The sequence below is a fragment of the Chrysemys picta genome, chromosome 1 (genome assembly GCF_011386835.1).
Source record: "Chrysemys picta bellii isolate R12L10 chromosome 1, ASM1138683v2, whole genome shotgun sequence".
Lineage (NCBI taxonomy): Eukaryota > Metazoa > Chordata > Testudines > Emydidae > Chrysemys > Chrysemys picta.
Genome location: NC_088791.1, coordinates 57,314,963 through 57,342,718, shown reverse-complemented (window position 1 = coordinate 57,342,718; position 27,756 = coordinate 57,314,963). Strand labels below are relative to the sequence as shown.

Here is a 27,756-nt window from a genome sequence, read left to right as displayed (position 1 = left end):
TCGCCAGGAGCAGCGGCTGCACTCCCTCTATGTCCGTAGGACCCTTGCTTTCTACATTAAGCGTACAAAGCAGTTCAGGAAGACGACCCAGCTCTTCGTTGCAGTGGCAGACTGGATGAAGGGCCTCCCCATCTCCTCTCAACGGATCTCTTCATGGATCATGTCCTGCATCCGTGCTTGCTATGATCTGGCCGGTGTACCGCCCCCGCCCCTCACTGCTCACTCCACAAGGGCCCAGGCCTCGTCATCAGAGATCTGCAGGGCAGCGACTTGGTCTTCGGTGCATACTTTCGCCTCGCACTACGCCATCGTCCGGCACGCCAGAGACGACGCAGCTTTCGGTAGAGCAGTACTGCAGTCTACATTGCTTCACTCTGACCCCACCGCCTAGGTAAGACTTGGGAGTCACCAAATTGGAATCAATATGAGCAAGCACTCGAAGAAGAAAAAATGGTTACTCACCTTTGTAACTGTTCTTCGAGATGTGTTGCTCATATCCATTCCAAACCCGCTCCCCTTCCTCTCTGTTGGAGTAGCCGGCAAGAAGGAACTGAGGAGGTGCTGGGTCGGCTGGGGTATATATTGAGTGCCATGAAGGCGCCACTCTAGGGGGTTCCACAGCCGACCCACCAGGTGTTGATAGGGTAAAATTTCTCCGACGGCCGTGCACGTGGCACACACACACCTAATTGGAATGGATATGAGCAACACATCTCGAAGAACAACCGTTACAAAGGTGAGTAACCGTTTTTTCTCAAGGTAGCAACAATCAAGTGCTAGCAAACCTGTTTTTCTAAAGAACCAGAGTGTATTAAAAATGTTTTATATATTTTTTCAGCAGGATCAGCATATGTAGTTTTGCCCCATTTTTCTTGCATGCTTAGGAGGATGCTAGGTAAAGTAAGAACTATATTGGAAGCAATATGCTTATCCCATCAAGTTTTCCCCAAGTATTGTATTACAGACTGTTTTTCTGGATAATTAATTCCCTGTTTTTTTTCGGATACCTTAAATATAGCTTTGTTCTTAGCAGATGATTTAATGGATCCCTTGTTCCTGATTCCATTAAGTCTTCTTTGGTTACATCTAGATCAACATGTAATAAAATGTAAAATGTCAGTGCTGTATGCATGTCCTATTATACCACAAATAAAAAAAGGTTTGTTTTAAGGTGGATGGAAGACCCCCTCAGGTACCAAAATTCCAGAATTAATTGCATGTATCTTTGCAAGTACCAAATTATAATGACTTGGTTAATGCACATCCATTTTAAAACATTCATTAATGCCTGATCCAAAGCTCATTAGAAATCAATGGAAAGACTCCCATTGACTGCAGTGCACTTTTGAGTAGGCCCCAAAGCCCTAGATTGAAGTGCTGCAGTCTTTAATACCTTGAACTGTTTTTCTTAGGCTTATTGTCTTTTTGTTCCACAAATTTCTGGGGGGAAAATTACCTGTTCAATTTTTAACAGTTTGTTGTTAGGTAGTAGAAGTTGTAAGTAGAAGAAACTACCAGTAACAAACCTAGTCCAATATAGTCAGATAACATGCCTGTGATTGAGATAAAGTGTTAAATACATGCTATGTTTTTGTCTCAGATTTTTCATACAGCTATGATATTATCTTTTTAAAAATGAATTCAGTCTTTCATGTGAAAATTGTAAGGCACAGTATTGTTCTTTGAGGCTTTTATACTTCACACTAATCTACCAATTTGCAATTGATTGGCAGAATGTCTATGCGCCAAATGATTTAAGATTTCTTTTTACCAAGCAAAACTACTTTCATCTTAATGAACACATCAGACTCATATAAAAAGCCTACTTGGAGTAATAATTTTTTAAAGACTTAGGGTTGAATCTTTCTTTATAATAATAATTAAGAGAAACATTGTAAATATGACTTATTTTGGTATTGCTGAGGAGTTTTTCACGTTTAAGAAACCGCTTATAAATTCATGTATTTCACAAAAACTTTATTTTATATTAAAACCTTTTTTTTTCTTCTTCCCAGAATGGTACTGTGCAATGCGAAGCACTGATTTGCCCATTTTTTGATTGTCTACTGAATTCTGCTCCTGCATATGTGGATGGCAAGTGCTGTAAAGAATGCCAACGTAAGTTTTATTGTGTGGTGCTTCTTTCTGTCAAATAATATACTTTGAAATCTGAAAGGAAGATGTATGTACCTTTCAAAAGAGATGTCACCAATAGAGCTGGTTGCAAAATGGTTGGTTTGGGACCTTTTGTGGAAAATTTCAGCTTTGTTGGAAAACAGCAAATTTTCTAGCTACTGAAATTTTTTCAGTTTTCAGCCAAAAAATGTTGGTTTTGGAGGTTTCAGTTTTCTGGCAAAAAATCAAAACATTTAAAAAAAAGCAGACATTTTCCGTGAAGATTTTCATTTAAACCAAAATCTTATTTTCCACTGAAAAGAAAGTTGACAAAAACTGTGTCAACAAGCCTTAGTCACCACTATCCCCATCTTTGAATGCAGTCTTATTTGATTGGTTGGCTGGCTAGACATGCAGATACATCAAGTCATAAAAGAGTTTAAGGCCAGAAGAGACTGCCAGATCATCTAGTCCAGGGGTTCTCAAACTGGGGGTCAGGACCCCTCGGGGGGTTGTGAGCTGTCAGCCTCCACCCCAAACCCCGCTTTGCCTCCAGTATTTATAATGGTGTTAAATATATTAAAAACTGTTTTTAATTTAAAAGGGAGTCGCACTCAGAGGCTTGCTGTGTGAAAGGGGTCACCAGTAAAAAAGTTTGAGAGCCACTGATCTAGTCTGACCTCCCATATATCACAGGCCACCAGTACCACCCGGCACCCACACACTAAACCCAACAATGGAAATCAGACCAAAGTAAATGAGACCCACAGAAGACTAGATTATTATGTGCCACAGACAGAGAATGGGATGGATTGAGGTGCACCTGTGCTCAAGGCCCCCCAGGGAAATGATTAAATGAGACATATCCAGATAATCCTGGCAAGTGACCTGCACCCACATGCTATGAGGAAGGTGAACCCCCCCCAGCATCACAGCCAATCTGACCTGGGGGTAGGGTCACCAGATGAGAGGAAGAAAATATCGGGACACATTGGGGTGGGGGGTGTTCACCGGCGGAGCAAAAAAAAAAAAAAAGCCAAGTGCTGCCAGCAGAGAAAAAACAAAACAACAAAAAAACCCCTAGTGCTGCACGTATCCATGATCCAAAGATCGGTTGGGACGCAGGACAAACACCTAAATATCTGGTCACTCTACCTGGGGGAAAATTCCCTCCTGACCCCACATATGACGATAGTTAGACCCTGAGCATGTGAGCAAGAACCAGTCAGCCAAGCACCTGAGAGAAAAAATGCTCAGAATACTTGTGCCTTGAACTCATTTTTCAGCACTATTCCAGTCTAGAAGAATATACTTCCAAAATAACATTACAGCATTAGAAATAGTGATCTGCTTTAAGACTCTTGTTCTGCAATTAAGGAAACAGTAGACCATGGCTTAAACAACCACCGAAGAGACCAGAAAAAAATCGGTAGCTAGAGATGTTCTTTCACAAAAGGTCATACAAAAATCTACTGGATACTGCATGGGGATAATTTAAAGTGATCACTTAAGATAGGGGTTTGCCTGTGGTTTCACTGTATTTTGGGGATGATTGCAGTCAGGATTGTGGAGGGGAATTTTTAAGTTAATCAAATCCATGGGAGGGCTAATATAGTACTTGAGGTTGATTATGTCCCTGGTGGACACATATACAGCATTTAGTTATACTAAGCAATGGCAGAACCTTTTCTTAAGCTTCTGTACATTAAACTGTGCATGTATTTCTTTGTTCTAGAATTTTTGAGGTTGTCCTATGTGTTTCATTGGTACCCTACAGTTGGGTATAATTTTTTCTTACCCAGTGTGCAAGAACTCACAGCTGATTAGAATGACTTGCTGTAAGGAAAATTCAAGAAGACATTTTGTACTCCATTGATCTTACTCCCACAGTTCATTTATATTTAATTTTGTTAGAAGTTACACAAAGACCATCCCATTTTATAAAGCCTTATTACCTTATTCTAGTAGATTAAATCTAATTGAGAGGAAATTGGAATTCAAATATACTTTTTTATCAGCAACATAGAATTTCTGTGAGGAGTAGACGGCTCAGGGAATTGATAATAGGATATGAGACTTGCCAACTCTAAGTCAGTATTTCAAATTTTGCCCATGTTGATAGAGACTGAAAGACATTTGGTCAGCTACAATATGTGAAATGAGTTGTTGATCTCCTATGGACAAGTGTCCACATCACAGTTGGTATTTTTGTTGGCAGGCTCAGCAGAGAGGGCAAGAGCTAAATGGGCATGATGAACAATGAGCCTGTCTTACAGAAAGTGGGACCTTTTGGTAATGGTTGAAATGCTTGGTACCACAATATGATGAAGCTTGCACCATCATTACCTTTTTGTGTGTATTTAATGTAATAGATGCCTTCAGTTTCCAGTGCTGTTAATCCAGCGCCTCTTGCACCATTAATTCAGTTGTTCAGTCAGTGTGTCATCCAAATACACACACACATATGCAATTTCTAATAAAGTAGCGGAAATAAATGAACAGAGCATAAAATGATCTCTTATTTCATCTTGGTTTTTAAAGTTAATAATTCATTTTTCAATTTATTTCATGAAAGGCAGAAATGTAGACTCTGGGGATATGAACATATAACTATAGGTTCCATTTTGTTTGCTGTATTCTCATTTTCATTTTTTAAAATTCCTTTTTATTAATTAATCTTTATTTATTATTAAGTTGATAATCTTCATCAAGAGAAATTTTCACATGTACAGGGAAAAGTAAAGTAATGTTAACACTTACATTGCTTTATGAAACAGTACCACAAGAAAATTGATATCATGGAACTTATTGTATATCAAAATTGGACGAAATCCTGGGCTTAGTTTGTGACCCTAATCATCATAAGACTGAACAAGCCAGAGTGCCAGAAGTCAGACTGTTCCTGGTGATGGTAAACCCCAGGGAATGGGGAGGGAGGGTAAAGGACACATATGGAATATGTATTTGCTTCACAGGTATGTTTTGTGGAGTTGCTTGTGGTGTTGGCACACTCATGCAAATGCTAAGTAGACTGTGTCCCTATTTCTTTCCTGCACCTTCAACTCGTGCCTGGAGGTTACTGAAGCTCTAGTGCCCTGTAGTCACTGTGCTTGGCCATGTGGTGGTGCGAAGGGCAAGAGTGGAGTGCCTTTGTTATGTTTCGATGGGGGAGTGGAGCAGGGCATCTATGGCAGCCTTGCCTCCCATTCTGTCACACACCAGGCGGGGTTCTTCCATCCACTACTTCATTAGCATAGCTTTCCATATCTTGTGACCTACGGGAACTGTACAAGGGGTGTGAGCAGGGGCCAGGATCTGGCTTAATGCTACCTGGCATATGTGAAATCTGGATATGTACAGGATTTAAGATGGCAGACTGCTAAGTGTTTTACAGGTTTGTGAACTATTTCAGTGACTCTAGTGGGGAATCTGATGGATTAGGAATAGGACCGGGAGTTACCTGGTTCTGACACTAATTGCTGTGTAATCTTGGCTATGTCTCTGATACTCGGTTTCCTCATCTGTCTAATAGTGATACCTCACAACTAAATGTTTCTAAAATGCTATTTGTATACAAAAATATTGCTTAGCCTTATTGGTAGGAGAGGTGGAATTTAGGACCAGCCCTGTACTTAACCCATTAGGCCACATAGCTCAGTGGAAAGGAGACAGGTGAGGCTTCTCTTTTGGGAGCACTTTTAAAAATGTACAAGTTTGGATTTTTCAATAAAAGCAGCTTTTCAGTTTTTCTTAAACTTCCAATCCATGAAGAATTAAATGCATGAAATCTTGCTGAAAATTTTCATTAAATTGGTTTCATTTTGTGGACACTTTACCAACTCTAAAACAGCTCTAGTTCTGATGGAATAGCACCAGAAGTAAACGTGGTCCATTGTGTTTGTTGTCAGAGGTGCCGACTTTGTGATTTCCCCAGGGGTTCTGGACCCCTGCTCTGCCCCAGATCCCTCGGCCGCTCCACCCCTTCCCCCAAGTCCCACCCCTGCGCCACCACTCCCCCTTCTCTTCCTGTCCCTTCTCCTCCCTCTCCTTCCCAGCGCCTCCTGCACACCGCTGAACAGCTGATTGCGGCAGGCAGGAAGGGAGGAGGAAGAGCTGATCCACAAGGCTGCTGGTAGGTGCTGAGCATCCACTGGTTTTTTTGGAGCACCCACAGAGTCGATGCCTATGTTTGTTGTGTGAATGTAGGTGCTGCCAACAGTAGGAAGAATAGCATATGCAAACTAGTTTTCTATTTTCTATTAGCCTTAATGAGCTGAAAAGATCTGCAGTCTTCTGAGGCACATAAATTGGAAAATGTGGCTCTGTTTCAGCCATAGGCAAGCTATTCAGCACAAAGCCCAGTCAGGCTACTGAAGCATATTTCTTTAGATCAATGGGTGCCTCCCATGGAGAGCTGCATGGAGCAGGAGAGCAAGGGCAACTTTCTTCCCTTTTCCCAATGCAGTTTTTATCCTGACTCAGAAGGTGTTACGTGAGAGATGTTCAGATTATTAACTCCCTACCTCTTATAGAAGGTGCTCACATACTATACTGATAGGCACAGATATAAAACCCCAAAGTAGATACAGAAAGATTAAACTCCTCTCCCTACCTATAAAATAACACTTGGGTTCATGGTCCTGACTGAGAAAGTACAAGAAATTTGTTTTTATTTATTTTAAATGAATCCCAAAAGGCCTGCCAATGCCCTTCTCTATTTAGCTGAGGCAATAGGTCCTCTTGTAACTGTCCTATGTCTCAAGGTATAAACACTGTATTGTGTCACTTACAGTGTGATATTTTCATGGAGCAAATACATTTTTAACATAGCTGTTGTTTCGTAGATTTTAAAGCTATAAGTGATCATCATGCCAAACCAACCTATATCTTGATTTTTAGTAAGACTTTTGACACCATCCCATATGACATTTTTATAAGAAAATATGGGAAAGGTGGTCCAGATGAAATTACTATAAGGTGGGTGCACAACTGGTTGAAAGATTGTACTTAAACAGTAGTTATCAATGATTCACTGTCAAACTGGGAAGGATGTGGACAAATTGGAGAGAGTCCAGAGGAAAGCAATAAAAACAATAAAAGGTTTAGAAAACCTGACCAGTCAGTAGAGGTTTAAAAAAATGGACATGTTTAGTCTTGAGAAAAGAAGATTGAGGGGGGGACCTGATAAGTCTTCAAATACGTTAAGGGCTGTTATAAAGAGGATGGTGATTGATAGTTCTCCATGTCCACTGAAGGTAGGACAAGAAGTAGTGGGCTTAATCTGCAGCAAGGGAGATTTAGGTTAGATATTAGGAAAAAACTTTCTAACTATAAGGATAGCTAAGCTCTGGAATAAGCTTCCAAGGGTAGTTGTGGAATTCCCATCAGTGGTGGTTTTTAAAAACAGGGTTACTTGGTCCTACTTTAGGGCGGTGGATGGGTGGATGGGTAGGGAGGAACTGGACTTGATGATTTCTTGAGATTCCCCTTCCAGCCCTATGTTTCTGTACTTCTGTGTTTCTAAGATTATAGAAGTGTCTGACACAGAAGTAATTTTCATTACTGAGTACTTGTTTCCAAGAAGACAATACTGCCATTCCCATTATCCTTTTATTTGAATGACTACTTACAGGGGGACTATTGTAGGAGTTTATGCACGTACCTGTGATCCAAAGCCATTTAAATCTCTGGAAAGACTCCGACAGAGTTAATGAATTTTGGATTGAGCCTATAATCTTCTAGTCTTGAAGCTCCCACTATGGTTCTCCATGTATTTGTTTCTTCTAATACAAACTAAGATATTGTTAATTATTGTTCAATGTAGTTGAATTCACACTATTATCTAGCATTGTAGGTAACTGTAAGACATGTAATATTGTGTTTCTTCTCGTTACACTTTTATTGCTAACCAAGACAAGGGTGATATATACAGGGGACATGATTAAAAAGAGAAAGTTGGAAGTGATGGTTGTTATAAAATGGATGGATTTTGTTTTGGAAACCTGGCTTGTTAATTTTAATCATAATGTCAAAGAATGTTAAACCTTTCCATGAGTATAAATTATTAAAAGATGTTTCCTTGCTTTAGTCTTTGACACAAGAGTCCTTTTCTCAAACTGCTCTATACTAACACGAGAGAGGGGTTGCAAAGAACCGGTGGCCTTCGTTTGAACAACAGGCGACAATTAGGGTTGAAACCCAAAGCCCACTGCAATGAAGTATAAATTGAGGTTCTTGGCACATCCGTGAACGTTTGCCTAGGTCCCAAAACTTTGTGGAGTTAAGCTGATGCTGTTCACACAGCACAAGACCCATTCTCCCCATCTGACAACCATCCCTCTCCTCAGCTGCTCCCTTCCCTCCAGGCTGCTAGAGCCCCACAATCTTGTCTTAAATGTCTTTTATAGCAATCGCAGCATATCATACCAGCACTTTACTCTCATTGAGCTACTCCACTGTGCCAAAGACATTGCTGTATCTTGGTCCCTCCTGTTCTCTGCCTCTGGCACTCACTAGTTTAGTAATACATTGCTCTAATTCTGGTTATTGGTATTGGTGTGCAGGTGTGTGTGTGTGATGGTTAGTGGCCTGTGATATGCAGGAAATCATACTAGATGATCAGGTGGTCCCTTTTGGCCCTAAACTCTATGACTCTAAATATTTGTTGGAAAACCATCTGGCTATATATATATTGTCAAAACAATGGTTACATACCTGCTTCTCATTTGAAAAGTTTGAGAAAGCTGTAAGGGGTCATTCTCCCACACTATGTGATCAGACCATGAATTCAAGCTTTCTTGACTTCCAGCTCCTTGTTCAGTCCAGAGCATGCTGCCTCCCAGTCACCTGTAATATAGTCTTAGTAATGTAGTCTAGTGGAAAGGGGAAATAGACCACTGAGTGAAGTGTTTGATGCATCATCATTTCAGATAGTCAAGAATAGTTTAGATAGGGCCAGATCCAAAGCCCATTCAAATTAGTGGGAGTCTTTTGATGGACTGCAGTAGGTCTTGGATCAGGCCATTGGTGAGACCGTGAATAGATCAAAAATATGGAGAAGCTGCATTGGGTCAAATGTTTTTTTTTCTGGTCTATTGTTTCTCTGGTAGTGATGCTACAGTCATTCAAATGTTGTGGGTTTTAAAAAATATGGATGTTGTAGAAAGTCAGGGACATAAGCTTTTCAACCATTGCAAAGGATCAGCTGGTCTTCAGTCCTAAATCTTTATATTTGTCCCTTTAAGATACCAATGTAAACAGAGAAGAAATTCTACTCTTCTCGTATACGTTTCTGAAAAAGCAGAGAAGTTGGGCACAATACTTTCAAAGTATCAGCAAAAGAGTGCTAGACATACCAGTCACTAGATTGTTCAATGGAACAGTTGAGTTTATGGTGGACTCCTGCTTTCGGCGTGCATACTTTCTGAATGCAACTTAGCATTTTGGCAGAGTAGTGTCCCTACAGCTTTAGCTCTCTAGGTAACCTATTCTGAAATGACTCACGTGACCTGATTCCTCAAGCCTTTGAATAATATACAATGATAGTACTACGTGATAATGACAGAAATAAATGCCTTATGTACCAGGTAGTCCCACAGAGATGAATTACACTGTCACAACATACTCTATTGGATATTTACCCAGGTTGTACTAGTGTTCTGCAATATTGTGTCTTGAGTTTTAGTGTCTTAAGCGAAATGGACTTGTTCTTAATTTAGGAATAGTACAAATGACTAAAAACAAACAAACAAAAAGAAACAAATTTGAGGGGAAAATATGACTGTGTCTATGTTGGTCAGTGAAATCAATGGAGTTACTCCAGATTTACAGGGGTGTAACTTGAAAATAGAACTTGGTCCTCGATATTTATTCATTTTCATGTAACTTTCCCCATGATTCCCCACAGGCGTTTGCTGGAGCCTTTAAAATTCAGCTATCCTAAAAAGGTACTGTATGTCTAATATGCAACTGACCCAAAGTCTATTAAAGTGAATAGAAAGATGCCACTCGATTTCAGTGGGCTTTGGATCAAGTCCTATGTGCTTAGGCTGGCATGGAGAATAAAGGTATAAAGAAGCATATGACCCTAACTCCTCCATTCTAGCTTTGATTTCTTGTCTTAAGATTCTGGCATGGGTTATTAATCTAGGGCAGTAGCAACTTCTATATTTTGCATCAATCATGTTTTGTTTCCATTGCCAAACACTAGGGGACCACTAGGAGCTTGGCTTATGCCTTGAATGAGCACTACTTTTTGAATTTATAAAATAGATGAGTTGCTTGCATCAGGAAAGCAATGGTACAGTCTCGCATCCACTAGCTACTCAACAGTTTCCTCCTGAGAAGGAAACCCATTGCTAGTTAGTCTCCTGCACTGTGGAGGCAACTTTCTGGAAACTAAAACATAACTTACTTACAGTTACTGGAATTCTCAGAATAGATTGCTTCCACACAGTCCAACTCTCCCTTACTTGTTCCTCCGTCCCCTTTTATTCAGAGTCTCAGTGTCCTGAACAAGCAAGAACTGAGCAAGTAAATGCAATGTGCCTCTCTATAAGCTTTCATGTATGAGAGTGCATGGCTCTCTCCTAAGATAATTGTTTTTTAATGGTTCTGGGGGATCTGCACAGAATGGCACTCAACTGGAAGACTGTAGATCTGGGGGCAATGTATCACTGTATTAGGAGAATTCCAGTTAATGGTAAGTAACCTAATTTTAGTCTCTTTGTCTGCCTAAGGAATGAATTATAAAATAAAATAAAATTAAGAATATTGTTATTCATTAAAATATCTTTGCATTCATGTACAGCAATCCTATGTGTTAAGAACAAACTGAAATACAATATTGGTAATATTACCATTAGAGAATTAAAATATGTTCACACTGAAAAGTAGCTGTAGGCATCTTTTTCCCTTATAACCTATTATTGTGTAGAACTTTAGCTCTTTTCCTTTCCTTTTCATTACATTCTCACCAGGGAGTTCACAAATTATAAAATCTCTGCAGCAAATTATTTCCAGTGCAAATAAAATTGAACATATATGTTAGATATGAATATTTTGGCACTCATAGTACTGGGAGTAGGCATCTCAATAGTGTTGCAATCTTTCCAGGATGTCACTACTTGTACTTCAATAGTTCTCGTCTTGTAAGTGGTAAGAAAAATATGGTTAACTTTTTATGTAGGAAAATCACATTTTGTGTGTGTGTGTGATTTCAAGATGCTCATTCTTGCTGATAAGTGCTATTTCAGGGAGTGCACTGCCAATTCAGAAACCTGTACTAGATATTCTAGCACATGCTTGGAAGCTCGTATTTTGGAATACAATGCCTGTGATACCAGCAACAATGATCTGTAGAGGACTGTGTGCTCTTAAAAGGACGAGTCTGGTTGTACCTGAAAACCCAAGAACGGAAAGGCTTGAAAAGATCCATCAAGGTCACAAAGAAATAACAAAGTGTAGCATCAGAGCACATCACAGCATCTGATGGGCTAGACGATCAAAACAGATTTAGGACTCTGTGGGAGCTATGTAATTTGTGCAAAAAAAAAAAAAAGAGCACAATGGCAGTCTCAGGCTTTTTTGATGGCAGAACTGCTACACAGGACAGGGCGATCTCGGAGGAAGGGAGAGGAGCATAGAAGGAGAGGTACTGTAAAAAGTCAAGGTGTCATTTTCAAAAGAGCCATATGTTCAGTGGCCCAACAGCTCCTAGAGAATGGGAAACAAAAAAAAAATAGAAGGAATCGGGAGAATAAAACTAAATTGAAAAATAAAATACAACAGTGTGATCTTACTCACATAACATTATAAGAGAAGGTTGAAAAATTAAGTGGGAAAATGGGTCAAACAAAGAATAATATAATTTTTTTAAAAAAGATAATGATATAAACAATACCGCCAGGAGCATCTAATGATGAGTTTAGTAAAGAATCCAAGATTTCTTGCATTGGAATTAGGTGGGGCTCTTATCACAGGTCAGACATTAATTTGTCATTGCTTTGTTATCCTACATCTCATTATATGAACAGTCTAATAAGGCACCCCAAAATTCTAACTGAGGCAACCTTAGAACATGACACATGTGCTTGTAATTACATAAAAACTTAAACCCGTAAAGCGATTAGGACATTTAGTGACAATCCTGTCATACATTCCTCAGTTCTATTTGTGTCTGTTCCCTTCAAAATGATCTTTGTCTTCCTACCCTTGCACTTAAAAACTCTCCTGACATCTCTGATGTACCCTGCCATCATATTTGCTTTTTTCACTGCAGTTGGGCATTGGGCTGAAGGCTACAATAATTCCCAAATTTCTTCTCTCATCATTATTCTGCACCTCTGACCATTTAGAAGTCATTTTGACATCTCCTTTTTTTCTTGCCTTCTGTATTTATTTGCATTAAGAGGAACGTGCTATCCACTTGTGTAGGAAATTAGGTGGCAGTTTAAAATAGCTGACTAGAATTTTCTTTTATATACTGTTTCTATCAAATTTACTACTTTATCTGGAAAATCTGTTTGCATAAATTTTGACTATAAGTTTGAGCTCCCAGTAATAATTCTGGCAGTAACTTCCCACTGCCTCTTTCCATCTTGGAAAGAGTATTGTGTATTGAAATTTTTAATTCTGGTTTCCCAACTTGCATTTTAGCCAGTTATTTAATTGGTGGAATTTTGTGACACTCTTAAATTTTTTTGTTATACATAATTTTTCTTAATGGATGAGTAAAATATCAAAATATCATTTACTGATTGTTTTGTTTTTGTTTTGTTTTTTTGTTTTACGTTGTCAATCATCATGGCAAATAGGGGGATAGAGTGAGAAGATTTTGTGCTAGGGCTGGTAAATTTTCATAGCTGGCTTGTGGTGATTGCTGTATCCTACTTATGTATCATGGCATTAAAACTGTGCTACAGTGGACATCATTGCCTGATGTAATAAAATGGGGATGAAAAGCTTGGTATCTGTTAGCAGGGGAAGTTTCTACCCTGTTCTGAACCTGAAAATAAGATTTTTTTTTTCTAGCTTGTTCTGAAAAAGGCACCCAAATACTTATTATCGTAGCAAGTGGACTTTTGCGCTCTCCGTAGCTAGGGAATGATGAACTACTCTGATTCACCCTATATTATCTCTCCCTTGAGAAAGACATCTAAGCTCTAGCTTCAGTTTCTTAAGCTGCCTCTTTTAAATTAGACTCACATTTGCCTTTCTCAGATGTATGTTTTGTGTCTGACATTTTATATTCAGGTTTGCCCCCATAACAAAGACAGATTTCTGGTTGTAGACATTTGTTCTAGTTTTGAGCAGATTACTTCCATGCATTCCTGAAATTGTAGCATCCTCTATTACAGGGGTCGGCAACCTTTCAGAAGTGGTGTGCCGAGTCTTCATTTATTCACTCTAATTTAAGTTTTTGCGTGCCAGTAATAAATTTTAACGTTTTTAGAAGGGCTCTTTCTAGAAGTCTAGAATATATAACTAAACTATTGTTGTATGTAAAGTAAATAAGATTTTTAAAATGTTTAAGAAGCTTCATTTAAAATTAATTTAAAATGCAGAGCCCCCTGAACCGGTGGCCAGGACCCAGGCAGTGTGAGTGCCACTGAAAATCAGCTCGCGTGCCGCCTTCGGCACCCGTGCCATAGGTTGCCTACCTCTGCTCTATTAGTCCGATTTTACAGACTTGTAGAATGGTAGGTTGTATCATCAAGATGCTCTGCGCTGTTCTATCTGCAGAAATGACTTTGAATGAATCCTTTGTACATCTTAATCAGCAGAAAGTCAATTCCTAGTATAAACACAGAGGTAATGTCAACTTTTACATAGAGTATGCTGTGCTATACAGTTGCAGGCCTTTAACCAGGGTAGGAAATCATAAAATTATAAAAATCATTATAGACTTAAACATTGTCCATTAGGTATTTTACCTCCATATATATAGAGTTGTTGGTACGGGAATGATGCATATTCAAAAACTTCTCATGTTATTGAGTTTTGGGTTAATAAGTGTTATTGGTTAATAAAGGAATCACATGCTAGTTTCTAATCATTCCTTCCCATCATTACAATACCCTGCCAAATTGTGACAGGTTCCCCGGGTTGAAACCTGAAACTGGGATACAGCTGAGCCTCTGTCTTACCAACCTGGATTCCCTCTCACACTGTGATGCTGTGCCAAGCTGCAAACCCCTCCAGGTACTGCACTTACACAGACATCCACGGCAGGGACACAGCCAGCTGAGTTCCATGAATACTTTTGCCAGCCACTCATGAACTGACGATAGAGAGTCTCCAGCCAATTCCCCACAACTCCCCAGCCTAGGATTCCAGAGCTGTACTGTCTTGCCCTGGTCAGAAGCCTGACCAGTATAATTTTATTACCCAGTCTGCCCCTCCCTCAGTGTGGAGAGGACATGCACTAGTGCTTGTTCCTGAGCAGATTTCCCTTTGCACTTCCACCAAAACCCAATGTTTTAGGTAAAATGTAAAAAAGATTTATTAACTACAAAGATATAGCTTTTAAGTGATTATAAGTGGTAAGTGTACAAATCAAAGTTGGTTACCTAAAAAAATAAAAGTAAAATCGCAATTTGAGTTCTATAAACTAGACAGGATTTGAATCAAGCAGTCTCACCCTTATGGTATAGTTCCTTTAATACACAAGCTGGGATTCTCCTTTCCAGCCTGTGACAACTTCCCCCATTCAAAGTCTTTGTTCTCCAGACATGTTCCCAGGTGTTGAGTTGTGAGGGGAGTGAGGACAATTGATGAAGCCACTTCCCCTCCTTTATAGGTTCTTCCAGCTTGCTGGAAAGATCTTTTCCTATGAGGTGAGTCAAGCAGTGTCCATTGTCTGTGGCACCTCTGAGAAGTCTTCATTGTATACAGATCCTGTGATAGTCCTTGGTAATGTGGATTCCCCTTAATGGGCCATTCACGCTGTCTGGCTTCTCCACTGTTGTACCTGGAAGGCTGGTTGTGGGTGTTTCCAACCTTACAACATATTTCAGTAACACACACATAGCAAAACTTCATAACTTTGCATACAATCATAGCATATACAATCCAAGAGGATATTAATGTTCAACAGATCAAGACTTTTAAAATGATACCTCACAAGGCATACTTTGGTCAAACATATCATAATTACATGACCATGGTAAATCTAGGGGTGCAGTGGGAGTTGCTTTGGGATACAGAGTGTCACACAAATCTTCTTCCTTTTATCCGTTCCATGTGGTTAAGCCTAGCTCTCTGTCCATGTTCCTGACATGGACCCTTGAACATTATTCCATGGGAGTGTGATGGGATGTCCACCCCACACAGGTGTAGAAGGGATTAACCGTGCCCTGCCCTACAGTGGAGCAGTGGAGGTGAGTCCTCCACAGGGCCTAGAGAGGCTACAAGGGAAACATCCAATGAGAGAGAGGCTGAAAGGAGCAGCCAATCAGGGCCCAGAGGGCTCACATAAAAGGAGCTGCAGGGCCAGAGGCAGTCAGTGGCTGCTGGGCACTCAGGAAGTGAGGACTGTGTCCCAGAGGGGCTGAGAGAAGTGTAAGTACCTTAGACAGAGCAGCTGCTAGCAGGGAATGGGGAGCAAGAGGGAACTCCTGGCTGTCTGCTGAGATTGGACAGCTGAAGGCCCGGAGGTGATGGCAAAGAATGTACTGATGCTGTGGGGAAGAGGCCAAAGGAATTGTGGCAGTGTGTAGAGAGGTTAGAGATGCAGCAGGAGGCTGCCAGCTAAAGAGTCCCTGGGCTGGGATCTGGAGTAGTGAGTGGGTCTGGGTCCCCTCCACCAGCCACTGGGGAAGTGGCTAGACTAATGACAGTGATACCCACCCCTGGAAGGAGAAAACACAATTGGTGACACGGCTGGAGCTATGAAGAGGACACTGAGGTTCCTGGAGTGACACAGGTCTACAGAAAGACAATGACAGGAGAGGCACCAACAAAAGAGGGCACACCCACTGGCGGAGCTAATCCCTAAAATGGCCAGTAGGAGGTGCCACTGTGGTGAGTGTGCCATGTCATATGGAGTTTTTTGCCTGAGTAAAAAAACTGCAGGACTGAGTCTTAAAAGCATGAGCAAATAAATAAAAATAATCCTCCTGACTTCTGTTACATTGCTCTAAAATGTCCACTATGTACTGCACAACATTTTTTCATGTGGGTGGAAAGCTTTTTACCAGGGCTGTTTAAATTGAATCCCAATCAGTCTTCCCTCTTGCTGACAATTGATCATAGATTGCAAAAGCCCTGTTCTTATTTCTTTTTAATAAACTTCACATTTTCTAGTCTAATCTTGTCTAAGTGTATTTGCAAGAACAACAAAGAGTCCGGTGGCACCTTAAAGACTAACTGATTTATTTGGGCCACGTCTTCTCATGAAAGCTTATGCCAAAATAAATCGGTTAGTCTTTAAGGTGCCACCGGACTCCTTTTTGTTTTTGTAGATACAGACTAACACGGCTACCCCCTGATAAGTTTATTTGAACAGAGTTCAAGATGCTTTATTTGTTAAATACATTTTTTTTAAGAAAAGAAGAGTTCCTCGCCCTTGAAGAATGAAGGCTCTGTGCTTATTCCTTGTTCTGAAGACTGAAGGTCATATTGCAAAACAAATACACAGATTTGTAGCTTTTAGAAAGCAACGTACAGCATTCCAGGGTTGATCTGGAACCAAACAGATGTATCATCAGGTCTTTAAGTTGAAAAATGTCATTCAAGGACATGTGAGTTCATTTGAACAATATTTGTACTTGTCATATTATTGTTATTGTGGTAGCATCTTGGAGCCTCAGACATACATCAGTACCCTATAACAGGGAGTGGTCAGGTGTATCTCTTTAAAGGTAGTAGGAGCCAGCCCTACCAACTCAGCCTGTTCCATGGCATGGTCCTTTAAAGTTTTGGGAGTTTGGATATACACGAGCCCTAGGAAGGGACAGAGGCAGATACTGGGAGGGAGGAAGTGATCCCCGGGGGTGGTCCCAATTAGTGCTTGTGGGGGAGGGTGAATTGGACTCATGCTACCATTCCTTTAAGAGCCCAGGACCAGGAGCTTTGGAGTGCAGGGTGGATCAAGGCTCCACTCTGTCCCAGACTCAGGGTCATCCTTAGGATTTATGGGGCCCTACGCAGTATTATTAAACTGGTGCCCCTATGCTCTACTGAAGGTGGTCCCCAGCTGGCACCGCTGACCCCAGTGTGTTGAGGGGGCACAGCCACCACCCCTGTCCCCGGACCTCCAGAACCCCCCCATTGCTGACACACACTGAGCTTCATATGCAGCAGACGCTGCGGCAGTAGCTCAAACAGGCTTCGCGCTGGCACATGGGGGCTGCATCTTGCCAGAGCCCACGGCCCTCCTGCAGCCTCTAGCCACTCCTGGCTCACCACGAGCATTTTGACAGGAAGTATCAAGCAGTAATAACAACAATAATAATACAAGTGTAAGTGTGTGTGTGTATGTGTGTAAGAGAGAGAGAGAGAGAGAGACTGAGAGAGAGCCAGTGTGTGTGCATGTGACTGTGTGTTGGGGGACTGTATGACAGAGTGAGTGTTGGGGAGTATGAGACTGTGTGTGTGTGTGTGACAATCTGTATTGGGGGACTGTGACTCGTGAGTGGCAGAGTGTATGTGGGTGTGAGAGCCAGTCTGTGTGTGAGAGAGACAGTGTGTGTTAGGGAAGTGTGAGAGACAGTGAGCGCACTGTCACGTTAAGTCTCCCCCTCCTTCCCTCTCTCCCGCTTGGCCCTGCTCTCCCCACCCACCGCTGACTCATGTGAAAGTTTAACTCCTCCTGTCCTGGCCCTGGCCCTGGCCCGGCCCCCGCCAGTGACTGAGTAGCTCAGGCAGGCAGGGTCCAGGGAGGCACTCCGCTGCGGGCGGTGGTGGGCTGGGCCGCTGCGCCGCCAGTGACCGTCCACACAGCTCTGGGCTTCCCTGGGCTGGGGCGGCAGAGCTGGAGGCTGGAGCCCTCATCCAGCCGGCTGAGGAGCGAGTGAGGGAGAGGGCGAGGTTGGGGGCGAGGAGAAGCCCGCTGACCCAGCACGGGGGGTGGCGGGGGGTAGGGAGTTTGAGAAGAAAGGATTCCAGCCGCGGCCAGCAAGGGGAATGGTGTCCCAAATTTTTGGGTGTCCTACGCAACCATGTATGCTGCATATGCCTAAAGGTGGCCCTACCCAGACTATCAGGAGAAGCTCTGGGAAGGAGGGCAGCATATATGCTGTCTTCTCCAGCACGAGAGAGACTAGCACCAGGTCTGTTGACCTCTCCAAGCTGACAGGTGAAAAGACTGAGTAAAAGGAGTCAGTTTGAGAGAAGTTGATGGAGGACTGCACCTGGCCTGAATTATAATCCAGCTCCAGGAGGAGTGTTGGAGACTCCTGAACTTGGGGGCAGATGCTTGTTGGCATTAGAAGAAGGGTTGGACTTGGGGGCTAATGGGAAGGGGTTTTGTATCCTGTAAAGAGGTTAATAAATGAGACCCCATAAAGGGGGTATCTTGTTCTCAGTACCCAGGTCTGAGTAAATGATTGCAACCACTCAGAAGGAACTGAGGGCTGTGTACATGGAGGCCATGCTAGGCTACCAGAATTTGTGCCCAAGGACAGCGCTTTGTCACAGACCCTATTGTGCTAGGTACTGTACAAACACAGTACTAAAAGATGGTCTCTGCTCTAGAGAGTTTATAATCTTAGTATAAGATAAAAGAGAACAGGTGGATACAGAGAAACAGGAGAGCCAAAGAAACTAGTGAGACATAGTCCAGTTAAATTTCTTTCTCTTGGACTGCTTTCACAGCTGTCTGTGTACACAGTTCCAGTTAGCAGGTTCTGAGTTCTAAAGCTTAAGATTGGTCCATGATCGGTAACTAGCAAGGGCTGTTTCTACTACCTGACTTTCCCTTCTTCACAACCTGTCTTTCGGATATTTACTTCTACGGCATTACCATTGTTTAGGGAAACAATAGCGAATTTGTCAGTCTTTATAGTTTAGTACTGTACTATAATCATTATCATCAAACACGCATAGTTGATGGTGTCACACCAGGCATCATGTAGTGAAGTTCCCAGGTCTGGCTCAATCTTGTGAATCAATGAATCTCTTGGGTGGCCCCTAGGATGGTGCCAGGTAGGATCAGGACATGCACCCCATTGCACATTGATGGAGAGTTTGAGAGCAGTGCTGTGGGATATTTTTGTCCATCCTGGCAACATGACTGAAGAGCATGCAATGCTGCTTTTTAATATAATGAGTGACTGAAGCAAGGGCAGATCTCTGAGAGATTGACAAATATTTACTTTATGTTCAGGATTTGTTGCAGACTGCATATGGAATGTCTCCAGCTGCTCCAAGTCTGCCTGTAAGAGGGTCCAGGTTTCTGAACTATATAGTAGTATAAGTAGTACACAGGTTTGATAGATCCTGAACTCTGTCTCAGCACAAAGACATTTTTGCCTCCATAGGTAGGACATGGACTTCACGCAGGAGGTAGTGAGACATATTCATCAAAGAACGTCTGGTTTGCTGTGACAATTGGAACCTGTTTGCAGCCTAGGTAGCTGAACTTGTCAGTGCTCTCCATGATACTCGATCCCACCTGCACTGGCAGGTATGGTGGCTCAGCTCTAGAGTTCTAGATCTTGATCTTCTGCCAGGAGACATTCAATCCCATAATTTGGGTTGTAACTGGGAGAGCTTGGACGGTGGGGGCTGAAATCCTCTGACTTTTCCACAAGCAAGGCAGCATTGTCAGTGTAGACTTGGTTGGTGAACACTTTTTTTTTTTTGTCCAACCTTGATTCCAATGTGTGGTGCAGCCAATCCTAATATACACTGATAGCTTGACAGAATAGTGCCAGGGTCAGAATACATCCTTGGCACACTCCTGAGGTTTTGTAAAAATGCAACAAAACCCATGAACTAATATGGACTCTTGCACTGAATAAAAATCATCAACTCACATATTCAATGTTGGGATTGGAAAATTGTACTTTCTGTCTTCTGTGGGTTTAACATTAATAGACCACAGTTAAAATATGCTTTGTGAATCTCGACTGCTGTAGAAAGGCAGTTCAGAGTGAGAAAAGGAGGGCACAAATATATTTCTTGGGGAAAAAATAATAAGCTGGCTGTCATGCATCAATAAGAAAAAATAGTGCCACTCTCCCATGGACAAGCATACAATATAAACCCAGAGCACACAGGCTCAATTTTACATATGTGAATGGTCTCATTGAACTCAATGGGAGTACTAATGTAGATAAGGTGCACACGTGTAATTGTTTGCAGTGTCACGGACTATAAGGCATTGCCCACCGAAATATTCTACCATTGCAAATGGAAAAAGGATTATTATCATTAACAGACTTTTAAAAATTCCAGTTTATTGTGTTTTTGTAGTTGAGCCAGATTCTCAGCTGGTGCACATAGGTGTAGTTTTACTTAGGAGACTGGAACTACTCCAGTATATAGCTTGTGAGGATCTGGCCCAGTGTCTTTTACCCATTTAAGGATTTCAAATCCTCAACTGGCTTACCATTTACATGTGATATGTAGGTACTGTAGTTACAGGAGAAAGCTAATATTTTGGAAAGTACTCTAAATAACACTGGTTTCTAACTTCTGGGAATCATGAGAACTAGGGGCTCAGAATTAGAGCTAAATAAAAGCCTATGTAATGTTTCTGCTTTTTAAAAGTCTGATTCTGTTGGTGGTGCTTGATTTTGATTCCCTCTTGCTTATGTGCTATTTGATAATGAATGTTGAGATTGAATATAGAACTAATTTGGGTAGTTTTGCATAACTGAATTTAATCAAGATTGACAAAACATGTGTTTACCCTGTTTTCAGTTTTACAAGACTTCCTAAAATTAAATGGAAAACTACTCTCTGTTAAAGTAATGCTTACAATTTGCTTAAGGAACGTTCAGTAGGGTTGTCTGCAGAGTTTATGATCATGCCAATTACTCTCGTCATTTCAGTTCAGGGCAGGGAGAGAAGAAGAGGAAGGATTCAAATAGGGGAAAGAGAGAAGGGGAGAAGAGATAGGGATGGGGGAGCAAAGTGCTAGTCAATTTCCTTTTGCATCCAGGCCCATGGGTAAAGTGTTTTGGAGAAACCATGACCTAGTTGTCACTTTTGATGTGCTACCCAATCTGTGCCTAAATCGAGCCCTTCTGATAGCTTCCAAATATATTGAATGGGAGATCTCTCCTCATGGGAGAGGGCAACAGCCACTAACAATTGCAGTTTCATTGGCGTCTAGGGGGCTCTGTCCTCCTAGACCACCTACTAAGGAAATAGCCTAAATAGAAGATGCTACATCCTCTCTCTATGGGTTGCTTATCCTCTGTAATCATTTTCATGCCTCTGCACCATCAGCTGAGACATGAGAATGAAGAAAACTTTGTTTTCTTTTAAATAATTTAATGATGAGACATGATCATTATTTTATTTCTTATACTTTCCCTTTACAATAATAAAAAGTATACAAGTTTTTAAGCCGTCCTTTATTAGCTTCCCAACTCAATTGAACACTTACTCCTAATATCTGCCTTAAACTGTGCCTGTTGCTAGCGAATTCTCACATTGGAGGCTTCCTACCTGAAATGATGTATTTACGTGTTAAACAAGTGAGGAACTTATAAGATATGCTAGTGAGATGTGCATTATTGTTTTGCCTTTACACCACTTCTCCATCCACAAAATTCCCCAGAGAGGCTCCTTCTGCAATTCCCCTCAGCAATACCTGCTAGGAGTAGCTGGAATTGAAATAACCAGAAACTCCCCTGCAGCCAGTAGCTGTCAATCTCTGATCCAATACTCAGTGCCACCGCTGAGAAAGTACAACCAAGTCAGCTACTTTTGAGGGTCTCCTCCATTAAAATGGCTAATTCCATCATGTGGGACTTAAGTATGCATGAAATAATATTAGTGTAATGATATCTCTATCAGTGCTCAGTTGGCCTTGCTAGCTGTTGTATTATTCATGAGCCCTTGCATGTATACCAGAATACAATAGTTATAAAATGGAATTAATTGTTTCTTTTCTCTTGGTAGCCTCTAACATTTCTTCTTTGGTATTGGATTTCATTGTCTCAATGCTCAACTGTGAAAGTTGCTTTGAGGATTGGATGGCCAAGGCAATTTATTTGGCAATTGAGATTTTGATTGGATTAGCCATGCCCAAGCTTTCAAAATCCTGGGTTTATAAGCCAAAAAAAAAAAAAATCCCAGTACTGTTTGAGCAAGTACAATATGGTATAATCTCCTAAAGCCAATCAGAGTCATGCATGTCTGTCAATATTCAATCATTTGGATGAGATTTTCAACCCACATTATAGTTGCCATGTGGATAATAACAACCTAATGTTTTTACAGAGAAGATTATATCAAATACTTTCTCCAAATTCCCTAAGTAAAGATAGCGTTTTCTTCTGTAAAAGCAACATTTATGAGCTAGTGCTGCCTTATCAACAGATATGAGGACCATATATAATTTTGTGGGTTTATTATTTGTTGAATGCTGACAGTATTCTTGGTGCTATACAAAATGCAGAAGAGGTTATGATAGTTTCCTTGAGCATTTTAATCATTACAGGCCACTCTTGCTCATGTTGAATAGCATTTATTTGAGAGATCCCCATTGGGACTAATTGTACAAGCAATGATTAGAGTATGTTTTATCATCACTTTTTGTTTAAAAAAGTTTTTTTTTGGCTAAAATAAAAATGAATACTGAAAACTTTTATTTTGAATAAAATTTTATTTACAGATTTGGTAATGCAAAAACCCCAAAGTCAACTTTTTCTTTTCTGTTAGCTAATTTTGAATGGCATTTTTTTACTTTTTGGTTTTTCATTGAGAACATAATTTTCAGGGGGAAAACAGAACATTCTTATAAATTTCCCCACTATCTAGTAACTGCTACTCTTTCTGAATAAAGGTTGCAGAATCAGGCTTTTAGGAAATGAACAAAGACGATGAGTTAGTGTACTGTGATTTCTCAGTGTGAATGGATGCTGGATAAACAAAGTGTGCCACAATAGATAATGCAAACATTTTCAAAAGCAAATAGTTTCCCATTCCTATTGCTGTAAACCTCTTACACATACCCAGTCTTTTTGTATGAGGATATTGGAATAGTCTCTTGCAGTGAGCTGTCCCAATCTAGGGTTACCATATGTCCGGATTTTCCCGGACATGTCCGGCTTTTTGGGCCTCAAATCCCCGTCCGGGGGGAAATCCCAAAAAGCCGAACATGTCCGGGAAAATCGGGACATGCGGGGCCGGGGGTGCTGGACCAGGGGCCGGGTCGGGCCCAGCAGTGCTGGGCCGGGGGCCGGGGCTGGTGGTGCTGGGCCGGGCCGGGGGCCAGGCCGGCGGTGCTGGGCCGGGGCCGGGCCGGCGGTGCTGAGCCGGGGGCCGGGCCGGGGGCCGGGCCGGCGGTGCTGAGCCAGGGGCCGGGGGCCGGGCAGGCGGTGCTGAGCCAGGGGCCGGGGGCCGGGCCGGCGGTGCTGAGCCAGGGGCCGGGGCCGGGCTGGGGGTGCTGGGCCGGGCCGGGGGCGCTGGGCCGGGGGCCAGGCCGGGGGCGCTGGGCCGGGCCGGGGGTGCTCGCCACCCCAGGGCCCGAGCTGAGCCAGGCTGGAGACGCCGGGGGGGGGTCAGATTGGGCCGCGCCTCCTCCCGCCAGGGGGCGGAGTTGGGGCGGGGACTGTGGGGAAGGGGTGGAGTTGGGGCGGGGGGCGGGGGCGGGGTCCCGTGGAGTGTCCTCTTTTTGGACACTCAAAATATGGTAACCCTAGAAGTACCACTGTGTGTGTGAAGTGGTGGGAGGAATCCATTTCAATCTCCCATTTATGATAGTGTTGAATTAAGATAAGAGTATACCTGTTACCATAGCACAACTGTTGTTACTTCTCAAGGCCTCACACCTCCACTGAAGGCTTCTTTGGAGGCTTTCATGAAAATTATTCCCCTTTGCTGGAGAGACAGGTATATTCCTGTTGGCTTTTCATACTGTTGTGACATGTCTCAATAAAATATGTTTTAACTGAAAGGGAGGCTATAAGTATTTACATGTTTCGTGGCTTACTTTTATTTTTAAGATCTTTTTATCCTGTTTCAGAAGAGGCTTATTTGTTGACATAAATAAACTTTGCCATATTAGTGGACTCTAACTTACTGTCCTTTCAACTCCAGTGTGCATATTTGGCTGTGGAATGTGTGGCACAGAGATACTATGGTGGTTGGTGCTATATAAGTACCATAGATAGACTCACTGTATTGCTGGAATGTGATCTGCCTCTGCCTCTGCCTTTATCTGATTAGTCAGGTACCTTTAGCCACTACTCTTCTATCATTGAGAGCCTGGGTCTCTGTTTAACTACAGGCAGCCACACATTCACTTTACTTCATGTGATCTCCAAATTGGTTTCCTACAATTGCAAACTCACTCTCCCAAACTCTCTATCCTGCTGTCTAATGTAAAAGCTTTACTTCATCTGTCAGATCCATCTATCTCCACTGTGCTGGCTCCAACAGTACTTTCTAGGCGCCAGCCCAGTTGACATTTCTGCAAGCATCTCCTTTAGAGATAACGATGTAATTGCTTTTTGGTTTGTGAAAGATGACACAAAGAATACTTAGATGAGCCTTCAGTTTGGGGGTAAGAGGAATGGCTTAGGAGACTTCCTCTTAGGAACAGGTGGGCAAGATAAATTATATAATTTCTCCATAGTAGGCAAGGACCATGAGAATATAAAAAACATTTGTGTAATGATATCTCTAGTATTTTAGATTGACTCATCATCAGTGTGACTAAACCGCCTATTAGCATTATTAGATATGGCTCACATTGCAGATACTTACAGATGATCATAAAAATACTCTAGACCAACCACTTGGCATTTTCAAAATAATGGAGAAAGTCTCTCCTGTTTTTGCGACTAATCAGAAGCAAGATATAAATAGTATTCAATTTCTGATCCTTAGGAAATTTCAAATCAGATTTTCTCTACTGAAGTTGCTGAAGCCTACTTTCACTGTTGTCCAACAATGATTAACTCAAAGAGCTAGCAGCAAATTTTCCATCTTGAAATCTAGAATCACTTTAAGTTGTTGAGGGAAATGGCATAGAATAACAATGGAAAAAGTTCATGATTCACTAGCTACTCTGACAAAGCATCATATACCCAGGAAGTGAGCAAAGAAGAGCCTGTATGAAACACTGCAACGGATAAATGAGAGAAGGAAGAGAACATTAATTTAATAGTGACTTGGCATTAGATAGATAGAAATTCACAAAGGATGAAATAGACCCCTGTGTAAATTCCCAGGGATAAAGGCCAGCACAAGGGGTAGGTATCACTTAAGTCCTCCAAATAGGGTTTAAATTGGACTTAAGAAGGGCATAAACCTTGTGCAGGGTGACTGCACAGTGGAGAATGTCACCAAGAAGAGGCCAAAGAGGAAGTCATAACATTGGCAGAGAAGAACCAGACAGGGAAATATACACACGTACCTCACAGTGACCTGGATAGCAAAGATAGCAAGAGTTAGTTGGATTTCTTATTTTGTCACCAAAGAACAGTGTGCTAAAAGGCACATGAAGGGATAGCATCATCTTGAGGCCAGTAGGAGGGAAAAGGTATTATGGAGGACAGATGATGGCTTGACAATGAGCTATCAATAACATACTGAATATAATCTGGTATGAGGTACAAACAGAAATGAGGAATCCCTAATAGACTTCATAGATTCCGTGCTCTTCTGCCTTTCTAGAAAGCTGTGCTTGAAGTAGTTTTGTTTTAGGTAGGGGCTTGGGGAGGTTGGTGGGGAGAGGAGGTGGTTAATGCTGTTAAATAGTGGGACAAATTAATCTGTGGTGTAATTGTTCTGGGACTTGATAGAATCCCACACAGACAATAGCTATCTGTGATAGAATCCCACACAATGACAGATGGAATCCCACACAGACAATAGCTATCAAGTCCCAGAACAATCAGCCATCAGGTAATTTACTGACTGTGATACAATAGTCTCTTGGAATAGGAGGAGTTTAGAAGATGAACTGTGATATGGTCCAAAGAGTTACCAATGACAAACTAATCACTCATCTCCTGGGAAGTGTTTAGCCAGGTAGAAGTTAAATCTTTACTGGACTTTGCAGTTACAGAATTATGGTCCAGATGTTCATGTTCGTGGACTTCCTAAGCTAAATAGAAATACAAAGTCCCCATCATCATGGGTCACCTACAAGCTTGTGACATCTGCTGGCAGGAAGAAGGAAAAACATGCTGTGACACTGCATTGACAAGGAAGTAGGGTCCAAGTGCCTTCTGAGGAAAGTGGAGAGTGGGAAGTCTGGCACCATCACATTTTTCTGAGTGTGGACAATGTTCACGTAAGGGGACAAGCCTTTGGAGTTTCATTAAATATAATGACAACCTGGCAAGAATGTACCCCATTGTGTCACTCCTGACACACCGAGAATGCTGCATCTTTTGGGCTCCTGGGTGGCCAGCCAAAGGATAGAGGAAGAGGACTGATAGGAGGAAGAAAGGGAAGGAGATGAAGGCTTTTGTGGAGGGAGTTGGAGAGAAGACTATTCACTGGCAAATTGGCATAGTCGCCAATGTCTCTGATATCAGCCTTGACAAATTGGCACTGAGACAGTGGAACTGGTACCTCTGAAGTGCATGTCAGTTGTTGCTGTGGAAGCCCTGTTGGCTGGATTAGCTTGGATGAGAGAAACAGGAATCTAGGTGCTGGTGCTCTGCACAAGAACTTCCTCACCTTCTTCTTCCTCAGGTGTATGTTCTCATTAGGATGACCAGATGTCCCGATTTTATAGGGACAGTCCCAATATTTGGGGCTTTGTCTTATATAGGCGCCTATTACCCCCCCACCCCCGTCCTGATTTTTCACACTTGCTGTCTGGTCACCCTAGTTTTCATTGAAGGGAACTGTCCAAATATTGTGGAACCTTTTGTGCCTCAACATTTCATGTGACAACTCACCAGGCATGTCCAATTACCAAAGAACCTTGAGGGTCCAACAGTTCATCCAACAAACCCCACCTCTCTGAACAGAATCCCTCAGATGCTGTTTAACTAGCAGGAGGAGGGAGAATGTTAACCACAATGTCCCCTTTTTCTTAATCTTCCTTTTATTCCCCAAATCCCCGCTTTTCTCTCACCTGATCCTTATCTTTCTCTTTCATGGACCATTAAGGTGGGAGGAAAGGGAATATAACGAGCTCTACAGGCATTCTTTCCACTCTAGACATAAGAATGGCCATAGTGGATCAGCCCAATGGTCCATCTAGCCCAGTATCTGGTGCCAGATGCTTTAGAGGAGTGAACAGAACAGGCAATTTATCGAGTGATCCATCCTGTGTCTCCCAGCTTCTAGCAGTCAGAAGTTTGCATGAGTCCATGAAATATCCTCTTACTTTTTGTGTTTTACCCGTATGGAAATTGAGGAAACCAGTGTTACAACTAAAAATTTTAGTATTCAGCAGGTTTCAAAGGAAACCTACAATATATGTTCATTTTGAATGTAGTGAGTGAGACATTAGATGTGCCGCCCCCACTAACTTCAATGGGAGGAATTTTTTGCAGA

General features: G+C 41.8%; 1 protein-coding gene across 10 annotated transcripts in view; it reads left to right on the top strand.

The window, feature by feature from the left end:
• NELL2 (neural EGFL like 2) overlaps positions 1–27,756 on the top strand; it is a 228,782-nt gene that overhangs the window by 77,457 nt on the left and 123,569 nt on the right. For all 10 annotated transcript variants that reach the window (XM_008162490.4, XM_024100600.3, XM_065557607.1 and 7 more), the window contains exon 9: positions 2,016–2,118. In XM_008162490.4, the coding sequence (XP_008160712.1) occupies positions 2,016–2,118 (103 nt within the window). The remainder of the gene's footprint in view (positions 1–2,015; positions 2,119–27,756) is intronic.